This window comes from Serinus canaria, chromosome 4, assembly GCF_022539315.1.
Source record: "Serinus canaria isolate serCan28SL12 chromosome 4, serCan2020, whole genome shotgun sequence".
In the NCBI taxonomy this organism is placed as follows: Eukaryota; Metazoa; Chordata; class Aves; order Passeriformes; family Fringillidae; genus Serinus; species Serinus canaria.
The window spans coordinates 51,405,791-51,428,572 of NC_066317.1; the positions used below are offsets into that span (position 1 = coordinate 51,405,791).

Here is a 22,782-nt window from a genome sequence, read left to right on the forward strand (position 1 = left end):
TTCAGTAAGTTCTGTCCTAAAAACTTTAAACATGGACCACTGCTAGACTTCAAAGTGGGGCTTTGGACACAACCATCCCATGATCAAAGTTGTATTAGAAAATACTACAAAGATGACACAGCTCTTAAAACCAAGTTGGACTATTGTAACCCCATCCAGAATGAAGAGTGCAGCTTGCCAATCACTGACACAGTCATGGAAAGCCAGAACAGTAGCACAGAACAAAGGATGTTTTCAGGAGCATATTTCACATTATAAAAATCACTGGACATGGCTGATTAAAAAGAAATCACTTTCCTAATGGCTTCTTACACTAACTCCTAAATGTGACAGAAACTCAACTTTTCCATGTCTGCCTCAGATTTTACATTAGTTTTTGTGTTCCTTGGGTTTGTCAGCACTCTCCTTATCAGCCTTTTGACTGAAGTTTATGTTTTGCTCTAAAGGGCTTTACATGTGTATTTACTGCAGTGGTTTATAAATTAATAGAACTTCAAAGTGAATGACTGAATAATAAATAAATTGAAAGCATAGTTTCAAAACACTTTAAGTGGAAAAATACTGCATTTACAAAAGTGTCACTTTTTTTATGCAAGGTATTTACTTTTCTACTACTGATCCCAGACTTTGTGAAGGCAAGGTTATCACTAGCCCAACAAAGAAAGCTGGAAAACTGCAAACTGGTTGGTTTTTCCTGCAAGATATTAGTGAGAGATAGGTTAAACTACATAGGACTACATCTTTCTTTTCCACCAAGTCAGGTAGTCAGAGATGACAGACCTGAACACCAGGGAACTTAAGCCCAGGGAGATTAAATTTTCACCAAAAGCATTCCCAGGGAAGAATAATTCCCCATGGAGAAACAGGAAAAATAGGAAAAAACACAATCCCAAGAACTTGCCACTGTATGTAAAAACACACAAGCTAGATCTAAAGAACGGAATGTTTAGGTGAGAATAATTTTTTACTAAGTGAATTACTACATTTCATTGTAATAATTAAAAGAATATTCTAACATGGAATAAAATAATGATAAATATGGTGATAGAAAAAAAACAATTTAAGGGTTTATGGTTGCACAGTCCAAAAAATCCAACCAAGCAGAGATAAAGATAAAAGCTGGTTCAAAAATGTGTGGAAAAAAAATGCATTAGTCACAGAGAAAAAAAAAAAAGAAAACTCATAAGAAAACAAAGAAAGAGGTTTTAAGAAAAGGGTGTCAAAATTGTGAATAAAAGTTCTGATTCCAGTAATGATTTTTGAAGATCATTTAATTCTTATGATTTATTAGTTCTTCAGCAGAACTGCTGCACTGAGACACTATGGGTTTTTATTAATAGAAAATGATTAATGCCACTGCAATCAGTAACAAGGATTTCTCTTTCATCAGCTAGTGGTCTGGGGCTGATCAGATGATGAAATCAAGGAAAGTGAATTGGTAAACCAGCTGGAGAAAGCATTTCTAATATGATTTAAGATAACAACAACACCAACTGAGGAGCTTTCTCATTTTTCTTTAGTTCACTTCTGTCTGTAACAGTGTGATTTCATTTATGCCTATAAAAAGTGTACATAAAATTCTTATCTAATATTTAGATTAACCACCTCCTCTCAAAGGGATAAATTACAGTGCAATACAATTACAGTACAATACAATTACCGTGGAAAGATAAGATCTTGGGATATTTTGTGTCCTACCCTGTATTTTTACGATGGGAAATAAACTTGCTCAAATTATGAGAAATCCGTATTTTTAATCCTTTCCATGCTATGAGTCAAAATGCAGGAAAGGATACCAGATCCCTCTGTTTCTCAATGAGTGAATGAGAATTTAAAAAGACTAAAGAAGCAGCAAAACACACACAGACTGTCCCTCATTAGATTTTTTGCACAATAGTGACTACAGAGAGCTATGAATGCACAGTACTATGAATAATAAAACATCTGTGAATTACATAATGTCACTAAGTACATTCCAAATGGTATGCATATATTAACCCACAAACACAGGCTGGTACTTATTTAATACAAATCAGCAAAAGAAAAAAATGGTGTTTCACAAAGGCCCTGGAAGTCCATTATGTTATCCAATTCTCACATATTACTCCAAGGAATGTAATGCTATTGTTACACCACAATAAACAATTGTCACAGCAACAGCTCTCAGTGACAGGTAGCAATATCTCTGGGAAATAATCAGCTTCAATAAAACAATTTAAGGAAATGTAATTACTTCTTGTACTTTAAACTGGCTGGAGTCTACAAGGGAAAAAAAAAAGCATATCAGGAACTTTTATACATATTAAAATTCCATATTTTCACAGCATTTAATATTGCCATTGAAATGCAGAAGCAAACTTTGAGCGCATAGCACCGTCTGACAATCAGAAAAATGTTCCTTTGTATCACTGCAGACTTCACACAGCTTGATTGGAACCCTCTGGTTTAGAAGTGCCCCAACACCACCCTGGTGATAAATCATTTGAAGATTTGCATGCTTGCTGTTAGCTTTAATACATGATGTGCTGCTTTTTCACTGCTGAAGCAAGGCTTCTCTTTAGGCAGCTGTAGTAGCCTCTTGACAGTGTAATACAGATATGGATCCATAATTATAAAGGGAAGTCAAAATTATGATTTCTCTGCTGTATATTCTTCTTAATGGCTAGTTCAGAAACAGGAACATAGGACTATTGTTTTAAACACAAGTCTGAAACTCCAAGGGGTTCTATTAAATTTTTTTTTAAATCACCTTTTTCTCTCTCTCTGAAATCACCTACTCTTTCAATTAACATAAACCCATCACTTAGTAAAAATACAAAGTATTTTTTTATTCTATTGTAGGTTGATACCATTATTTGGAAGTCTTTTCTATGAAGTAGCATTCTGTTTATCCTGACCTAATCATCAGACAATTTGACAGTTTACCACACTAAATCCAGATTCAAACCCTCCTGAAGTCACTGAATTGCATTTTCCTTTTACCTCCTTGAGTCAGAAGTCTTTTAAAAGTCAAATGCTGTTCATCCTTTCACTCCAGTATGCAGCACTCCAAGTTCATCTCACAACTGCATCCTCTGATGTTATGACCTCCATGGTAAGGTAGTGTAGGAATGGTTTATTCAGTATAAAAACTTAGGATGAAGCTCTAGGGTTTATGAAATTAACAGATGGCCTCAGCCTAAGTGTATTTAAAGGAGATTTTATTTTTTAATGAAAATAATTTGAGATTGGGTATGTAACCAAAACTCAGGTAGGTATGTATTTGATCTTATCCCAGAAATAATTCAATATAGATCATCCAGGATACCATATGGGCTGCATTCCATTCCTATTTCTATTAAAAGCAGATTACAGAGTGGCTAAAGCTACTTATGATTTTTCAAGCTTACCAGTATTAATTTGAATAAGATAATAGATGAGGGAAGAATGATTGGCAACCATTCCATCCACACAAAGTACAAATCTCTTCAGCAGAATTTTGATGGATTGCAGAACTAAGTATCAAAAGATCTAGTGATATTTTAATCTTCCAATTTTTTTTAATAGTAGTACTTCTTCAGGTAACATTATTCACTCTACTTTTTCCTAAAACTAGAGATTTGCCATATTTATATTCTGTCCTAAAATGCAGTACTGCAAATTATTATGAAAGTTTGGAGATATACACTGAGGTATTAGAAATGTGCAACACAAAGTCTGTTGGTGTGCAAAAAATCGTGGTTCACACAGTGAGTTGTGAATCCAGTTTCATTCCATCCATTGATATCCATGTCTGGGGACAAGAATTCCAATTGCTTTGTCTTTCCTGGTTATGGCATGCAGGGAAGCAGCTACTGCATCTGTACAAGCCCTGAGAGACAGATGAATAAGCCAGAGATGATACAGATGTCCTGAATCTTCCTACCTGACACCTGGCTGAATTCACACTGGTTATTGCAAAATGTGGATAACCATCTGTCCATCTGTCTGGTAGTTACACTTAAGGGTCATATTGTTTCAAAGAGTTAATCACTGGAGTAAGTAATGGGAAATATTTTTGAAAATTCAACCCTATTTCCTACATGAACTATATTAGTCATTATAAGTCTCTCCTGGTGCAGCTCAACATGGCCAGAACACCAGAAACCCAGCAGGGTTGGTGCACTATAAGAGAAATGTTTTAGTATATTTCCAACAAATTATGCAAAAAATGAAATGGTTACATATTAAGGAAAATTGTCTGTCTCTTTCCCCCCATAATATTAATAGGAGAAAAAATTATTATTCTGACAATGGCAAAGCTGAAATTATTATGCCAGACCTCGTTATTCAAATTTTTTAACTTCAATATAAAAACACTGCACATGTGCAGTGAAGAGTTTCCCTAAATTTTATGTTAGGGCATAAATCAGCAAATTCCCATTGACACTCATGTATTATGGATAGAATTTACTTAAGCAATTCTTACCATGTACTGCAATGTCCTACATGTATTTAATACACCAGACAGTCAAGGCACAGAGATCTAAGGTGGCTTCTTTCATCCCAGGATAGTAGGTCAGTGTCATTAACAAGTTCCCCAATTCCCACTTCCCTGTTCTATGTAGTAAACAGATAATTCATTTGAAATTAATGGAGCTCATGGTATAATTGCAGCCTCTACTGAAGTAGGCAATAAGATAGAAATATGTCCTGTTGTATGCATGCATTATATATAAGCAGAAGTCTAAAAAAAATATCAAGGGGATTCTGGAAAGTTAATGGACTAAATGGCAGCTCAAAAATCTTCTGCCTTGTTTCAAGACTTGCTAATGTAACGTCTTCTGTCATTACTTACAGTAATGAATTCTGTAAAGCAGAGATTCTGACATTACTGTCTGACCTCCCATAATTATAAATCCTATTTTTCTGAAAGCACTTTTTACATTGACATGTATTAAAATAAGCCACAAACTCAACCAAAAATACAAAAAAAAAAAAAATCACCCTAAAGACATGTATAAAAATCGTATGTATTTTTCAAAAGTTATCTATCCAAAATAACTTTTCAAGTGAAATCAAAATCTGTCTCGTACTTCTCACTGACAGTTCTAATTTCAGTGAGAATGATTAAAAGCAAAGTGAAGAAGGCTGCATAGAAGTGCTCCTAAACACAGTACAAAATGAAATTGTGTCATATTTAAAATCTAATGCTATATTTAAAAATTAAATTTTCTTTTTAAATGGTAGATTAAAAATTTTAAAACTGCTTATTAGTAGTCCCCCTATGTCTTTACCTTTTCATTATTTTAATATTAAGGCCAGAAATCAACATCATCAATGTAAGAAAAATAGAGGAATACTAGAGGCTGCATCTAGAGATTTTAGTTGGTTTAGCTCCCTGCATCCATTCAAGTACTTTAGGAATGATCCAGTGTCTGTACATGAGGAAGGCACAGCTTTGCTCAAGAGCTATAGTCAGATTAATAAAAATATACAAACTGATCTTCCCTGAAAGATCAAAAACTGAACTCAACAGGTAACCAGCAATTACCAACTCCTTATCTCTGCAAGATGCTCAGGCTTCACGTACTTTTAAGCATCTGAAAAAGAAGCTGAAAATGACATGGTGTCATGACATGACATAAATTTTACAGCCACATGTAACTGTACAATTTTCATTCTTCTTTCACCATCTTCTGTGCACTATAAACTCTTTATCATGCATAGGAAACACCTGACTAATTGCATCAGGAAATCTACCCTTTTTATTCCACAACACTGCCTATAGCTGCTTCTTTCAGGCTCCCTGGAGCTTTAATTCACAACTTTTTAATGTCATCCACAGGGAGTATTTCAAAATGAGGGATGGAAGCAGGATGAAGGCAACAAGAAAAACACTGAATCTTCCACAGCCTGCCTAGTTTTCTCTCTATAATGCAAGTTTCTCAGGACAAAGCTCATATATGGTTGTGTCAGTACCAGCACTGAGTATTCAATGGTTTCACAATACTATTGAATTAGTTACTTCCATGTCTTTTCTCCAATTTGTTGAAAGACTTTGCCCACTAACCATGTCATATATTCATATTTCACAGTCATTAAATACTTGTATAAAAACAGATGTGGTATCTATATTCAAAATCAACATAAAATGTAAATTTAATAATGCATTTTAATAATTATAGAATATTTAAACATAAAAAATGTAACCTGCAAATTTTTTTTGTAATTGAAGCACGATTAAATCCAAAGCATTTTTTGGACAAAAGTGCACTGAAATGTATAGATAGATAGATAGATAGATAGATAGATAGATAGATAGATAGATAGATAGATAGATAGAAGTATATATATATTATTATATATATATATATATATAAATGGTCCCATATACATAGTGATGAAAATTAATATCTCTTTCAAACACTTTGCCCAGGAGGCAGTTTGTAGCTGTTAAGAAAAAAAAAAAAAGGATTTGCTCTGAAAAACAGTTCTCCCATCTTCAGTGAAATGGAAGAAATGGAAGATATTGAAGGATTTCTACAACATCATACTACTCTTTACAGACATTTCTAAGGATCTCATCACTATACCTTATAAGTAATTCACCAAAAAAAAAAAGAATCAAAGAATTTTCTCTGACTGAGACAATGAAAATTACCATTTTCACAGGTGCAACCCCAAAGAAGTGGATACTAGGGGCAGATCTAGGAAAAGGGACTGAATTTTCTGGTTTCTAGCCCTTCAGCAGGGAGACTGATGTTGTGATGTCAGTAAAGTCAAATATACAAACTCTCTTCTATCATTAGATGTATGCTAAAACAAGCCAAGTGTGATGAGACATTTTTACTTAAAAGTGTTCCACGTTAACATGGAACATGAGACATTAGATGCAGAAAGATTTTGAGCTTGAACACATAAAATTCCTCTGAGATGAAATCTCTCCATGGACTCTCAGACACCAAAAAAGGTTTCATCCTAAATATTAGAAAAACACAACTTAGGCTGAATGAAAGGGTGCCCACATATGACTACTTCCTACTGATTGTAACACCTATGCAACTGGGTGAGATGCCAAACTTGACAATATTCATAATTCACCTGTTTAAATTATGCCTGTATAATTGGCTACATGCTAACTCCCTTCTTGGAGGTGAAAGCTGAGACTGGCTAGAGTTATCTTTACTCCCTGTGTGCTTCTACCATTCTCACCACACAGTGAAATTGTAGGGCTGGAAAGCAAAGGAGAAAGATCATTCTTCTAAAAGCGAAAACGAAAAGCAGATGGGCATTTATGATATCAAACTCTGCCCACAGTTCTTATGAGGTTAATTAGTTTATATACCACTCTTTTGCTTGTGTTTGCTAAAATAAAATTTCTCTAGACAATAGTCAAGAAGTGATACCTTTTATCCAGAAACAATTGTCTGCACACAGTTTCACAGTTTAAAGAAAGGTTATTTTGTGTCAAAAGCCAATTGAAAATCCTGTTTTCCTGAATAAAAAATGTGCAAAAAGTAACACAAACAGATAATTAAGCCTGATAAAATAGGCTGTAGAGCATAATAAGCTTTATTAAACTCCTGTAGAACATTTTTCTTTATCATATTTCCAATAGTTAATATATAAATAAAAATAGGGTTTATAGAAGTAAATAATAAAAAATTGAATTATTTTAATTAGCTTGGTTGGCAGTTGCTATTCAAAATAGTGTTACTGGGCTAGAATAAGACTGTTTAAATGTGAAAGCTAATCTGATTTGGAAGATAATTAATTTTAAACTAAATGTAGAAACAATAATGCCTTTCTTGAATTCCACCACTGAAGAATATTGAGGCCTCTGTGGTAACTGCCAGGAGTCATAACAAACCTTTTCTTTTTTCATCCTCATTAGCACCACAAACTCCTTAGAAAGGGCAACAAACTGGTTTCCTGTGATAGATGCCATTCCTAGGAACTGCAGATCAAAGGAAAACTCGCTGCTGAAGTGGCAATCTACTCAATCTACTGGAGTATGATGGAGAATAAAATTCAATTGTGGCTTTTTGATATTTCAGGAACACATTCTAACAAAAACAAAGAGCTTAATGCTAAACAGTGAAATTGTAGGCATGTTCATGGTGAGAGAAAGGATTTAAAATATTTGTCATATTCGTCATATTCGTCATATTTGTCATATTCGTCATATTCGTCTTAATGTAGATTCTGGTAAAATGTTGAGAACAAAATAGAAGATGGAACAGCATTTCACATATTTATAGTTTTCCCTAAATGAAATGTCAAAAGTCAGATATAATGTCTACAAGCACAATAGCTTAATTTTTCCCCAATGAAATGGGAGATAATACTGAGTTTGTAAGAATGCATAATTAAGTATACATTGGAAATTTAAATATAGCTGGTGCATTTGAGAGTACAAAGCTATCTTTTACTAGCTCAGCAAAATTCAGTCTATTGAATGACTCTGAAAGAGTAAAATGAGTAACGGGTTAAAGCATGGATTGTCCAGTCTTTCTAAATGGTGAGTGGATAAATCCAAGAATCTGTTCTTATGGGCCTATATGAAGCTTGCAGGAAGAGACAGAGTTTTTTTACAAGCTTGAGAAATCTCAGGTGAAGGTTTTAAATTGCTTATGAGCCTTTGCAAAAGCAATTTGCTTGAATTGAATTGTATTTTTCACCCTGAGACTAAAGTGTGATCTGGGTGGTGCAAGTTTACTTAATTTAATCCTTTAGTATGATGGAGGTTTGACAGTTTAGCAAGCTGAGTACTACCTCGAAGACCATTTCTACTGCACCATTTATATGTAAAATTGTGTTTGCCATCACTGAGAGTGCCTCTACAAACTGTGACAGCACACATTCACCAAAAGTAGAACCATTAAGAGGAGAAAAAGGGATCTTGTGCCATTCAATTCCCTTTCCCACTGGTTGACATTTCATACAATATTCCTACTAATAATTTATCTAACTTGTTTTGTAACTAGCTGAAAAAAATTGCATATCACAACTTGCCTGATAGTTTTCTACTGAGATATCTTGTTCTTTAGTGTTCTTGCATAAAACAATTGAAAATAAAGGAAATAAAGTGATACTGGGAAAAGAGTGGTCTTAGAGCTTATACAAGCTCTAGGCATAGTTGGCCTGGTCATATGAATAAGACAATATAGATTTTTCTTTAAAAGCTGTAAATTAACCACTTCTTAAAATATAGGAAAATGAGGGTCAGATGGATGCATTTTTTCTCTCATCCAAGCAGGACAACAGCAAACAGAAAGCAGAATGTCACTTGTCACAAATATCTTTCACTCCCTCATTCTGACATAAAAAAAGACACTATCCAACAATGAAGCAGCCATAGGAGGCAAAGAGGAAAGAAATAGTTCATAAAAGCTATACTACCACTTGCAATTCTGAAGCCCCCACTATCTTGCAAGTTGATATAACAGAAGAAAAAACTCTTCATTTGATCTCCCACTGTTTTGCTGCCCTTTCCTCACTGGTGTTGTAGCAGGAGGCAATATAAAAGTGCTTTTATTCCATACAAGTTGCTTGACTGCTAAACTCTCTGAAATCTGAAAACTAAAGTAGTTCCACAATTATTTCCTTTTAAGGGTTCTTTCTTCACAATTGCTTCTGACCAGAAAATTAAATACAGAAGAATGAAATAGCAAAGAACACAAGACACAATTTTGATTTAATTTCCAGTTGAAGAATTTTATTGAAATAAAATTGCTGTATTTAAGATAAGAATCTGATCAGAGGTACTTAATGCCTTGACATGTTCCACGTTGAATTTTATTTTTAAGATAATGTCTATATTCAGAAAAAGGCTGAAAATTTCACAAATATATTTTCATACTTAGTGTATTTATTTCTGAGAAATGTTACAGCTTAAATATTTTGGTGTTTCTTTCCTTTTTTTCTCTCATCTTTATGTAAGATTTGCAAATCTCTGAAATGTTCTTACAAAATATGGTCCATGGACTGCAGGTATTTCATACACCATTTCTAAGCATCAATTGAGCTAAAGAAAAGGGATATAAAATGCAAAAGAAGCAACCTGTATGCTGAATTTTTTGACAGAGATGTTGTCAACAATCTTTATTGATATTCCTAAACAATACAGTCCAATCTAAAACTGTGCTTTTCTTGATCTCTTTTTCATCTTTTTGCTTCTCATTCCTGTATGTATTAATTGTAATCTCCTTTGCTTATTTTATTAATAATTTCTTTTATGCAGAATTACAGAAGATCCAGACTAGCAATCAAGTTTAAATAAACAATGTCCATGTAGAAAACCTGAATCAATTCAAAAATGAAAGAATTGATTTTTTTATTCTAATTTTGCCCATTGATTTTGTTCACAGAAAACAAAATCAATGTGGTAGCAGCCTACTGACTTTGAAGTTTGATAATATATCTCAGTACAATAAAGAGGTCAAAGCCCCTACTGTATCATAAATTCCACCACTCAGAACTAATTACTCCAAATAGGCAACAGTGGCAGACTATCAGTTTTGAATGGATAAACACAAAGGATGAGTTAATTCAGACATAAACACATAACAATCAGGAGAGAAAAAGTATTTTTCAGCATTTTTGTTCACACAGTTGAAAAGCCATACTATGAAGGCAATTCACAACATACAGTCTTGTTCCAAATATCATGTCATTTTCTCACACAGCTATACCAGATTTACATCACAAACTTCAATGTGCTGAAGTTAGGCTTTATTCCTAACAAAAAGACCTAGCTGGAAAATTATTATTCAGATATCCTCTTTTTGCTGCTTCTTATGATGAAGTTTAATAATGTTTTATTATGAAAGTTTTATTATGAAATAAATTATTTAGGAGGAAATATTCAGCCTTTCTCTAAATCATAATCTTATATATAGAGTAATATTCAAATACATATATAAAACTAATATAAAATTTGGTGTGTGCATATATATGTATATATACATATATAAAACTGGAGTTGGCACTATAGTCTTTGTTTTTATATGACGTATATAGCCTAGACTGCAGATTTAGAGATTTTCTGTATATATGATTTTGATACTGGCAGTTGTACAATCCTTGATACAATTGTTCTAGTCTGGAGCACTCTAGCCAAGTGAATTCAGTTGTCTTTAGCAACCAAAGTGTATGTGCACCATGTGAGTGGATGTTGATTTCCCTGTTTGCTGATAGTCATTTACCATGTTTGGTTTCATCTTAGTATCTGCCTCAACTTTCTTTGAGAGCCAATTCTCTCAGCAAAATCTGAAGGCCCTATGTCACTTGACTTGAATCCTCTTCCGCTCTCTCCCTCACGTCCCTGAGCAGGTCAAAGATTTTCAAATACTAAGACTCTTTCTGGATTTCCAGAATTTCAGTTCTGAGGTATATTTTTTCTTTGTTTTTCTAGCATATCATCAGGGCCTTTTTTTGTTTTTTTTCACCAAACCACAAATATTTCATTGATTCAAACACTGAAAATTCAACCTTGTTCACACTCATCTCCCAGTTACTAATTCAACAAATCATTTAATCAAATTTCAGTCCTTTCAAAGATGGAACAAAGAAGAAAATGGTGAGTGCTTTCATCCTATTCATACTCCTGAATTAGATGGTATTTGATCTTCTTCCTCCTCTTACGATCAGTTCTGCTTACCAAACCTTTCTATGTACCATTTGTTTTCCTGTTTTGGATTCTTGCTTCTTTGCATTCTCCATTTAATGTCTCTTCAAATGAATCCAAAATGTAATCTGAATCTCTTGCTTCAAGCAGTTCTTATCATGCTTAATCCTGTTTTGTTTTGTTTTTTCTAATAGCTTTGCTTTAAAGGTCCACTCAGTTCTGCAGTAACCCTGCCCCCTGGGAATCAATGTCTTAACATAAGAGTAAAGAGAGTTCATGGATTTTGTGATCCAACATCCCTTAGAGTTGGAGTGTCAATTCATAAATAATTCACTTACGAGCACATACATTCATTTTACATGATTCCTCAATGTGGCCAGGGTGCTGCGTAGTCTGCACTGTATCCACCTACAAAAAATACAGAAATATATGTCTGCTTACTGGGATGTGAGTAGGGTTTGGCTGACTTAATCCTCTACCGTGGATCCTCCTAGTGAGAAAATAATTTCTCTTCTCTTCCTTAGATTCAAACATATTCCATAGAATAACTATTTTGGCAGCAAAGACAGTTAGAACTGTCAGTTTCATACAGACATGTACAGAAACATACTGTTTTATATTTCTTAAGAAGAAGGAATTAAGTGAACTCTGCCCAGAAACAGGCTGTTTTTAAATTATAGACAAATTTGAGTGATTTATAAATTCTTCCCTTTCTTACTCAGAGTTACTGCAGACAGAGTAAAAAATAATACAGATGTCTCAGATATAAGTGATGAGCATAAGTCTTCTCCATTAAATGATGGGATTAATCGTGCAGAGAGTTGAAAGAAGCAAAAGTAAAGAGAGTTGAAAGAAGCAAAAAATGGGAATTTTACAAGGAAACAAACAGGCAGCTCCTCTTTCCCTTCATCTCTCTCACCCAAACACCAGATAAAATGGAGTGAGCCAGCCAGATTTGAAGGGCAACATACAGTATACAGTAACAGTTCTATGAACACCTATTTCTTCAAAATGCCAGAAATCAACTATCTTACTCTAAGGTGGACATCAAGAAAATGGAGAACTATGGAAGAACCTTCTTCCTTTGACTCACTTTGATCAATATGCTTGTGAAGGAAATGAGACACTAAATAGACGTCCACATCTAGCGACAAACAGTGAAGGCTTCTGTCCAGTATATTCTTCAGAAACAGGACTTAAAATATCACTTGGAATTAGGTCATCCACACAAATATTAATATAATAAAATATTAACCCATTATTGGTAGTTTCATAACACATTTTGCTGGCATTCATCAGTCTTTTCAGCTTTTTCAGTACTGTTGAATTATTAATAATGTATATTTATTTTACAACACTGACTACTGCATCTTTATTTTAATGAATCATTTCTTCTGATCTGTTACACACATGTAAATTTTAAACAAAATTACACAAAAGTAGGATAGCAATGTCAAGCATCTCTATAAAATATCTTTTCCTCTATGAACATTATCCATAAAAGACTCCTAAATGTCCCCAAATAATAACATCTGCTCCTCAATCTAAATATGATTTTCTTACAGGAAGCCACCTGGGGCAAGCAAGCAAAACATTCTCTTTTGGTTGTAGAAGGAATAAATTTACACCTCAGTAAAATTCTTCATCATTACCAACCAAATGACATACAAATCTCTTTGTTCAATTTACACTGACTTAATTTGACAAAACAGAAAAAACACTAAATAGGCCAAGACATTCAATGAAAATACAGGTCATGTATCTACCTACCTACCTACCTACCTACCTACCTACCTACCTTACCTACCTATTTTTATCACTCTATTTGTACCTTTCATTTAAGTTCATTGAGTACCTCAAAATTCCTAATTTAACAGCTGTTCAAATTTATATAAACTTAAGTTTAACTAACTTCAAGGAGAGTTCATTCACTGCAATGTAGACTTGTCCAGTATGCAATGAACAGGGATCTGTTAAGATGCATTTTAAATACCTTCCTCCAAAATATAAACACAATTGTGAGAATCTGGTGCATTCATAAGTTGTTTCTGAGGTAAAAAATATTCATAGATGTAACATATACCTTCTATAATTAGACCTTCCTTGTATGACAGATACTGATGCTAGTTTTTTTCAGTAAACAAATCAAATCATAAATTGTGACTAAAAGCTTAAACAAGCAAAACAAATTAGCTGGCACATACGAGACAAAATGTTGGATCTCTTTTATCACAAATGCAATATATTATATCATTAAATCTCAGGCAATCATGGAAGTCTCAATGTGTGTGTCTATATTACCTGCAGTACACCTGATGCAGCACACAAAGGCAAGGATGACAGTGCAATTTGTTGTGCCTCTTTACTTTACATCCTAACGAGCAACAAAGTCTGCACCACCTGCCAATCTTTGGCACTCACTGCAGGCACAGAGAGCAAACTGATGGAAGGCCATGCACCTGCACTTCATGACAATCAAAGGCAAAGATGGGACAAACCAGCACTTCAAAATGCTCAGTGGTGCTCAGAAGTATATACAGAAGGACTTCAAACTTTGACTGAAGACAAATTCACACCCAAATCACATTTCCATGCTCTGTGTCATAAATGAATACATCCATAGATAAAGATTGATAGAAAATAATTAGAAAATTAAATTTTCTCTCCAAATTAGGTGCTGTTTTTCCCATTTTTCTATGGCAGTTGAAGAATTATGCTAATTTCCATGAATCTTGCTAATTTCCTTGAAAGACAAGATCCCTTGTCTTGTTCCTCTTTCCAATTCCTCTCACAAAAATGCACATATACCAGAGTTAAATGAAGAATTGATAGTTACTACTTCAGTTGAAGTATGAGCAAGATGCTTGCAGCTCTCCACTAATCCAGTCCATAATACTAAGATATAGGCCTAGAAGTTTCTTATTACATACTGAGACCACTTGCTTATCATAGGCATAATTTCACAAAATTTCTTGATAGATTACATTTATTTTTCCTGAATATTTCAATGGGAAATTGCTTCCAGAATTTCAATGTTGCAGTACATAAAAATTATTGTAGAAACCACCCCAAATTTATTTATGGATCTTTATTTCTGTTGCTCATTTTTCCTTAACTTACATATTCATTGGGAAGTGACCTTTTAGTATTAGTGATATATATTTGTTATTAATTGTAATTATTTTTCATTAAATAAGTGAGAAGTCACAATTCAATAGAGTATTGTGATCCCAGCCATAGTATATTACTGCAAAGTCAGAATTATTGACTTCTGAAAGTTCAGTTTTATTGTGGGGAGTTTTGCCACTCATTTCACTTTATTCTTAGAACTATGTCTCTGGCTGTAAATATGTTATGATTGCAACATATATTATATATTCATCCGATTGACATGTGCACATGACTAAAAATGTGACAGATTACAAGTTTCTGCAGCATTCTTGAACGGAACTGAAAGGCACAACATGCTCATTTTTGCCCACTACAGAAAATGCCAGATAAAAATATGTCTCCGTAGATTTCCTGTTACATTTCACAAGATAGTTCGAACCTATTTTTAAATTTCTTATGCACATGTAACTTCCTTTCCAGTTTGTGACAGAAATCAAAATACAATATAGGGAACTATAGAAAGTGTATTGAATGTATTTCCTTAGAATGCATGTGTTGCATAAAGAAAGTTAATTTTAATATTCTTAAATAAACCAAAGAAAATTATTCAGTAAATAAAATATTCACTTTTTTTATGTTGTACGATTTGTATACTCATGTAAAGGCCACATATAGGACAAAAAATAGGCAAAATGAACTCATGAACAGCTCTTTTCTGAATAAGAAATTAATGAGGACTTCTACACATGATCACAAAGAGATGCATAGATTTTGATAATTGAAATTTCTGTAATAAGATATGGTCTAAATTAATATTAAAAATTAATAAACCTGAAAATAAAAATTTAAAAAAAGAGAAGTTAAAGAAAACAGTTTTAAAGGGCAACAAACTAGAGTTAGTACACAGTTTAACATGATTGTATTCTCATCTAACCTCATTTAAATTAAATTTGTCATATTTTATCTGTGACTACTGAGTTCTGCATGTTATATAAATCAAGTCCATCAAAACAAATATTTTTAGTTCTTACCAAAACAAAACAATAAAAACAAACCAAAGGAAAAAAAAAAAAAAACACCACCAAACAAAATATTATCCTCTTAACCCATCATTACAAGCATAAAATTGATAAAATAAGCATCTATCATCTGTTTTCGATTTTATTCTCATACTATGCTAATAAATGACTTTTGAACATTTAGGAATCTGTCAAATCCCACCACTTATGCTACTTTCATAGTCACATTTTGCAATAATATGGTGACATATCGACCTCTCTTGATGTTAAACACTAGAGGAATACTGGCTCACAAGGACTGTGGGTATAGATAGAAGAACTGTGAACATGCCATTGACCTGAAAGGAATGAATTCATCCCCACAAAATAAAGAATTTAGAATTTAGAATTTTAAAAAAATTGCATGCACTTATATGTTTAGGAATCATTACTTTCAAAACAAACACAAAATATTGTAATTTAATAAGCATATACCTTCTCTTAGTAGAAGTTAAGAATGAAAACCAGAATAAGATATATGCCATTTTACTCTTTAATCCACTCTCACATAAGCAGTGCAATATTTAAAAAAATGCCTATTTTATCCTATTTACTGGAATGACTTGCCATTCCTGAAGCACAGAACTGTCTTCACTGCAATCCACTAAAAAGATATCATTGTTCCATCTTCAGTACGTATGCATTGACTTACGTCAGGTAGACCACATCCAGAAATATCACTTCCTAATGGTATTTTTAAGGCACAGAGTGGGATAACATAGTATTAGCCTACCTAAAAAGTCCCAGTAATGCAAGCTTCCATATGGTTTTCATTGAAATTATGTAAAACATTTATCAAAATTCAGTCACTTTGCTTATTGAGGTACTGCATTAAGAAGCACAGTAATGACAAGAATGATACCTATTTAAGTTATTTATTACAGTCAAGCCACAGAAACTCTGGGCCTCCTAAAAAAACTGAACAATACTGGCATGTCAAGAAAAAAAGTGTTTTCACAAAACCAGAAGCACAAGTACCAATCATCCTTAGATGATTCTGTTGCTGCAAACCTCACACTGAGAAGTTTGTGCTACTCCTTAAACACCTTACAGAACGTAGCTTGATCTTGGCATAGATAATGATACTAACAGTTTAATCCATTGTTATGGAACTAAGGCCTTAAAAGCACGGCCCACGTTTTGTTGTTGTTTTCTTTTTCCATTTTCTTAGGAATAAAAAAACTTACTGGTAGGAAAATATATGTGTAATTGTATTATTCTGAACAGATGAAGTTCCATTTCAAAACTATCAAGATATTTTTATGTTACCTCAATCTCAGAGAGCTGAAATCTTTTTGATTATTTCTGTTTCTAAACTAAACATGTATTTGCTGTTATGACAATATTACTGTTCAATGTTTTGCTGATATTTATTCCCAACATATTTATGAAGAACAGTCACATCTCCTTCTTCCCACTTGCTTTCTCAAGGCTCTGAGGTAAATGTAGCAGTGGCTTAAAACCAGAGGCAGGAATATTTACCATCTGCTCCACCCTTCTGATGGGCACTGAAGCCTTCAGGGCAGGATTGTATGACATGCCTATGAAAGAACTCATGTACTATTGCAGTCTTCAGCTGGGTGTATTAAAGTAGAAGTTTTGGTTTACCCTAATATACAAAGCAGTGGTTCACAAAGCGATTCAAAAGAGCTTCAAGTATTCGTGCCTTGAGGATAGTAACAACTTCTGCCATCCAATTTTAGCTTGCCACAGCACGTCTCTCAGAGCCTTGAGTCTGAATAGGCAAAGCCCTTTTAGTCTTCTCTTCCACAGCTAAGTCTATATTCCATGGTTATTAAACAGCTTTTCCTGAATGTTTAAAAGTAAGCTTAATTCTTCCTGAAAATTATTGACTAGAATAACAAAACTATTTTTCAGAGGAAGTCTCATTAATGACTTCTCAAATGACCTGACTATGTCTATTTCACAGCAGCTCCAAAATTGATGCAGCTTTATATTGCAAAAATAAATTTGTTGTGTCACTAATGCTCCTAGTAACTCTTGCCTAATTTATTAAATTCTTCTTTTTTTCCTACTGCTCCCATATCATTATTTCCTAACTGAATTTACAACTTCTTCTTGTTTTATTTAAGTCTTAACTCCTAAAGTCTAGAATGTTTTCTAGTCCATCTAATACAATCTAATTCTCACAAAAATTCATGATTATATTTGTTCCATAATCAAGTGTCTTTATAACATTTGCACTCATTTTTTACTTTAAAATATAAAGCAAAATTGTTCTTAAGACTGATTCTTGACTCAAGTAACTTCTTATAATGCTTACCTTTGCAAGAAAACCAATTGTCATCTCATTTAAGTGAATTTCTTACATATTTTTTGATTCCTTTAGTCCCAGGTTCCTCAGGTGCACAAATAATTTCCCAGGTGGCACAGTATCAACTGATTGCTGAAGTCCAAGGAGAGAGATTACTAAATTTTCTTTGTCTAGAAAATTGGTTATCTTTTCAAAGAAAGTTATCAGATTGGTTTGTATGAACTCTTTGCAGTAAAGGCACTTTCAATTTTCATGCTATCTTCCCTTGCTCTTTATGTCAGTAGCTTAATTTTTTTTTCATATAAACTCTGCTCTACTGTTTGATAAAAGATGGGGTCACTCTTTTAGACCTTTATCCCTTCTTTTCCATCTTCCCCACTACTTAAATATAAATACTGTATTTGCTATTCTCCAACAAAACAGTACCTTTTTTTTTTTTCTAACAGATTTATTTAAAGGAAGACAAGGCATGCTTTGCTCTGTATCACTCAGAATTCTTTGGTGGCATCTATCTGGTCCTGCTTGGCTTACATCCATCAGACTCCTGGTTTTGCTTTCATCTCAGATGCTTCCAGCTTTTTCTTTTCCCATGTATATCTCTATCACATTACATAACCTTAGACTTGCAAGTGTAATAATTGTCCTGATTCTCTCCCTTGCTCTTATAGCTCAATAAAATTTTCTTTTAATCATTCCTTTAATATCTACCTCAGCTGACATTTGTCAGAGTGTTTTATCCTGATGATGATCACACCCCTACTATGTACAGCTCTCTGACTATCTGACTGTCCATCTCCCTCCATTTCCCACTCATTGCAATTTTCTGATCTCATAATTTATTCCATTTTAGAAAAAGATATTCTCATGAATCTACATGGGATAGACACCTGTGTAGCTGAGACTCTGAAAAGGAGTTTGAGATATTTTATTTCATGGACAAGGATATACAATATTTCTGTATCAAAATCCCCACTTTCCTCCTGTCTGTCAGTGTATACAAAATCATTGTCTTACCCCTACTACTGAAGGCCAATGCTGAAAAGAATAAACAGTATTGATTGTACAAGGGACACTTTTCCAAGTTCTAGAATTAATCTGCCTAGAGGCAAAATATTTGTGTTCTCTATTACTGATCCTTTGTCCCTTCAAACATAGCATTATTTTATTTATAATTTTGCTAGCCCTCACACTGTACTCACCGAGACAGAAAGAAAATTAAGAAAGGCAAAACTTCAGTGACTAATGTATAAAAAAAACTGAGTTAAATGACAATATGTTTTTTAATGTAATTTTATTTTTTAGACACATTAATATTCAGTTGTTTTAAAGACTTTTTAAATCATTGCCTAATATGCAATCTACACAGAATGATAGCTGTCAATTAAATTTGTAGCTTACTAAGGTTTCCACTCACACATACAAGGCCAGAAAGGACTTTTAGTGAAATGTTCATGAGAGGCAGAAGAATTACTCAAGGAATTAAATACTTTATAGAGATACTCAAAACAGATCACTGTGATGTGGTAGAAATAGCAAGCTGATACATTTAGTGCTTACTTTGTTAAGGAAAGTCCTGCTTTTCATCTCATGGGCACAACAGACTTCACAGGAAAGCTGTAACTTCAGGCCTTTGGAGACTCTGGGCCAGCAATCCTGTTTAATACAGACACTCCTACTCTACCTGGAGTACAACAAACTTCAGGGGCTTCTCTTGCCCCACCACCAGTCCTCAGCCCCCTTCTTGCCCTTGACTGAGAGAGGCATTCATTCTCCTCTCTAGCCAAAATGCACTAATGCATGTGGAACAGAGACCTGCTGCTCCTTCTCAGGTGAATAAAACTCCATCCATCAGGCAGCAAAGGAGATTATCCCAAAGGCACAGTAGGGCTCTAAAGGTAGATACTTACAGCAGCCAGAACTAAAAGAAAAAAGTTATGGAAAGCAGGGAGAAAGATGTAGGGGAGCTGGCTTAACTGTTCTGTATGAGACCCTTAGGCAGGAAATTACAAACCTACGAGCCTTTCTATCAAATTCCAAGTCACAAGTAGATATCACTCTCACCTAGAAAACTCACTGATCACAGCAATGTCTCTCTGGGTAGGGATGTTTCAGTAAAAGAAAAAACAAACAAACAAACAAAAAAACCCCCGCCTATGAATAAAATGTCAGAAGATGAAAGAAAGCACTTTCACCAGGCTACCAGCCAGTTGAAAAGAAACGTCACAATAGACATGGGTTAAACCCACTGTTTGAACAGATCACAGAAAACATGGATGTAAAATACAGATTCAAAAGCAACATTAAAGGAGAGTGTTGTTCAATAAACAAAACATAAAATTAGGCATCCAGAATTCCTCTTAAGTGCCCCTCCAAGTTACAATCAAAGGGATTTTAAAAGGTACAAATTCTTAGTTAGTCTGTACATTCATCTAAAGAATCACTTATGTTATAAAGTATTATTATGATAAACTAAGTTTATATAGAACAGAGCTATTCATAGATGCTATATGTATGCAAAACACTAAATTGTTGTAACAGTACCATAAACCTGTCTGTATTGTCAACTGTTCCCTTTCCTAAAATTAAATTCAAAGCAAGAGGGCTTTTTTTTTTTTTGTATCTGTGTCTTCCCTTTCAAAGGAAACATAAATTCCATTCTTCTAAACCACTTGCAACTTTTGAAGTCCTTTATCAAGGAGTAGTATGGTGTTTCCTAACAAATAAGAGCTTATTTTATAATGTGACTTATGAGGTAACTACGCTAGATTGGTTTAACTAAAGTCTGTCAAATTATCATAAGGTTTTTTTACATTTTGCAAATAATTGCTTTTTCTTCTCTATTCACTATTTGTTAATGGAAACAGAGAAAGTTATTTTTATTTTAACATATGATGTAGAATGAAGAAAAGCATAAGGAAAAAAAATAAGCAGTCAATAATGCGACTTTTAATTTCTTAGACATGCTTTTATATTAAACCTAAAATGACCAAAATTAAGCTAGATTTGAAAATGGTTAAATGTGTGAAATAATGTCACATACAAAATTAGGCTGTCATGCTAAGAGTTCACATGAAAAATATCGGAACAGTAGAAAGCAATAAAGGTTGCATTCAAATATTTGTAAGATCAGATGAATTACCTCACATTAGATTGCACTCTGGTGATTCTAACATAGCATAGTTCACACACTTCCAGATTTTAGGTAACCACTAATCCTTTTGCTGATAAATTCCTCTTATCCAATTAATATATGTACAGAGTTTGCATATGAGAGTACTAAATATACACTATAAAGCAGTTTAGTTTAGTGTTTAGGGTTGGGGTTTTCTCCTATTTGATCAAAATTTTAAAAAATCTTTTTCCAGTAAAGTAGCAAAATTTTCTTGTAGGACCCAAAATCAGTCTGAAGTGTGTCTCCCTTCTTTTCTATTAAATTACATCTAATGCACAGAGGGAAAAGGCTTTTGTCTGTCCAGGTAAGTTACAGAAGGAGAGTCCAGTTTATTTTTACATGGCTGCCCCCACTCAGAATTTTACCAGCTGTAACACTCAGGAGTAAAGCACACTAAAATGGCTGCCCCACATCTTCAAGGGGGGTTAAACAACAAAAAATATTTTTTCAATTAAGTTTCAGGAGACATATGTACACCAGTGAAACTGTGCCTAGCCTGGCTGGCAAGCAGAATACACCACCCAAGACTGATTGGTTAGAAGTCTAGATATTTATTTGTGGAGGTGTCTATTTCAAGGGGAAGGATGTCTCAGAAATTAAAAATGAGTGTATATTTCATGTACATTTTAATTGGTTTTTTGCATCACTGTAGAGCGTTTTACAAATGAAGGGCCTCTCTCTTTCTTCAAATAGCAAGACTCCTGAGCTGATTTCATCTTAAAATTTGCATAACCTTTTCCCTGATGTCTTTTAAGTTACTTCTTTTAACTTGAGTTCTCCTTTGGATGCCCACAAACATAGAATTTTTTTCAGAAATTTCTAAATAATGGCTTAGGTTCTTAAAGAAATTGAGAGACCTTCAAAGGTATTTTCTTAAAGACTTTATGTAATATATCTGAGGGAAAAAACATTAATGGTTTGCTCCAGCTTCTGGCTTTCCTAGAAACAAACAAAACCATGGTGTAGGTCCATAAATACCCTCTGCTTTCTAGGATGAAAAATACCTAAGTCTCCTCTGTGTATCAGGCAGGGACTTGAGAAATCCAAGGCTGTAGATCTTTTCTTTTGATCTGCTACATTCAAAACAATATTCATTTTCCAATATTAGAGAGAGGACTAGAAAGAAGGAAAATATCTTGACAGATTTTAGTATAATACAATAGCTAAGCTGTGTTGGAGCAGATTGCCAAATAAGACCAATTCATTGCAGAACATGAAGAAAGCAGCACCGTGTGTGTCTGGTGTCTTCTTGTCAGTATCTGCACAGCCTGTGGGTAGCACACAGAGTTTTTATTTTATGGAGAGTGGGTTCAGCTCTCAACAGAACTTTAAACCTCAGCAAAGTCTTCGTACAAAATATTTCTAGTTAAATGTGAAGGGAACATACACTTGCAGCAAGTCATATGCCACATTTAAAAGTAGCAGAAGAGAAACACACACTGGTCATTTATCCCACTGCTCACTGTTCCCCACTGAGGAACAAGAATTTCATCATGAGCATTTATATCTGCACAAGGTGAGAGCCATGCTCAATAAACATTTCCCCCTCTCCTATTTTAAAGACCCTATTTACAAA

The 22,782-nt window shown here is 33.9% G+C and overlaps 1 protein-coding gene across 6 annotated transcripts in view; it reads right to left on the bottom strand.

Moving 5' to 3' along the window:
* Positions 1–22,782, bottom strand: part of PCDH7 (protocadherin 7) — a 266,879-nt gene that overhangs the window by 202,118 nt on the left and 41,979 nt on the right. Inside the window, exons 5-6 of one of the 6 annotated variants that reach the window (XM_050974233.1) lie at positions 18,044–18,166; positions 11,271–11,998 (exon numbers count right to left, since the gene is read on the bottom strand). The exons of 4 other annotated variants lie outside the window; for them this stretch is intronic. In XM_050974233.1, the coding sequence (XP_050830190.1) occupies positions 18,086–18,166 (81 nt within the window). In that variant the 3' untranslated portion in view covers positions 11,271–11,998; positions 18,044–18,085. Of the gene's footprint in view, positions 1–11,270; positions 11,999–18,043; positions 18,167–22,782 lie in introns of those variants that run through there. One more of the 6 variants, XM_050974234.1, reaches the window with a different exon arrangement.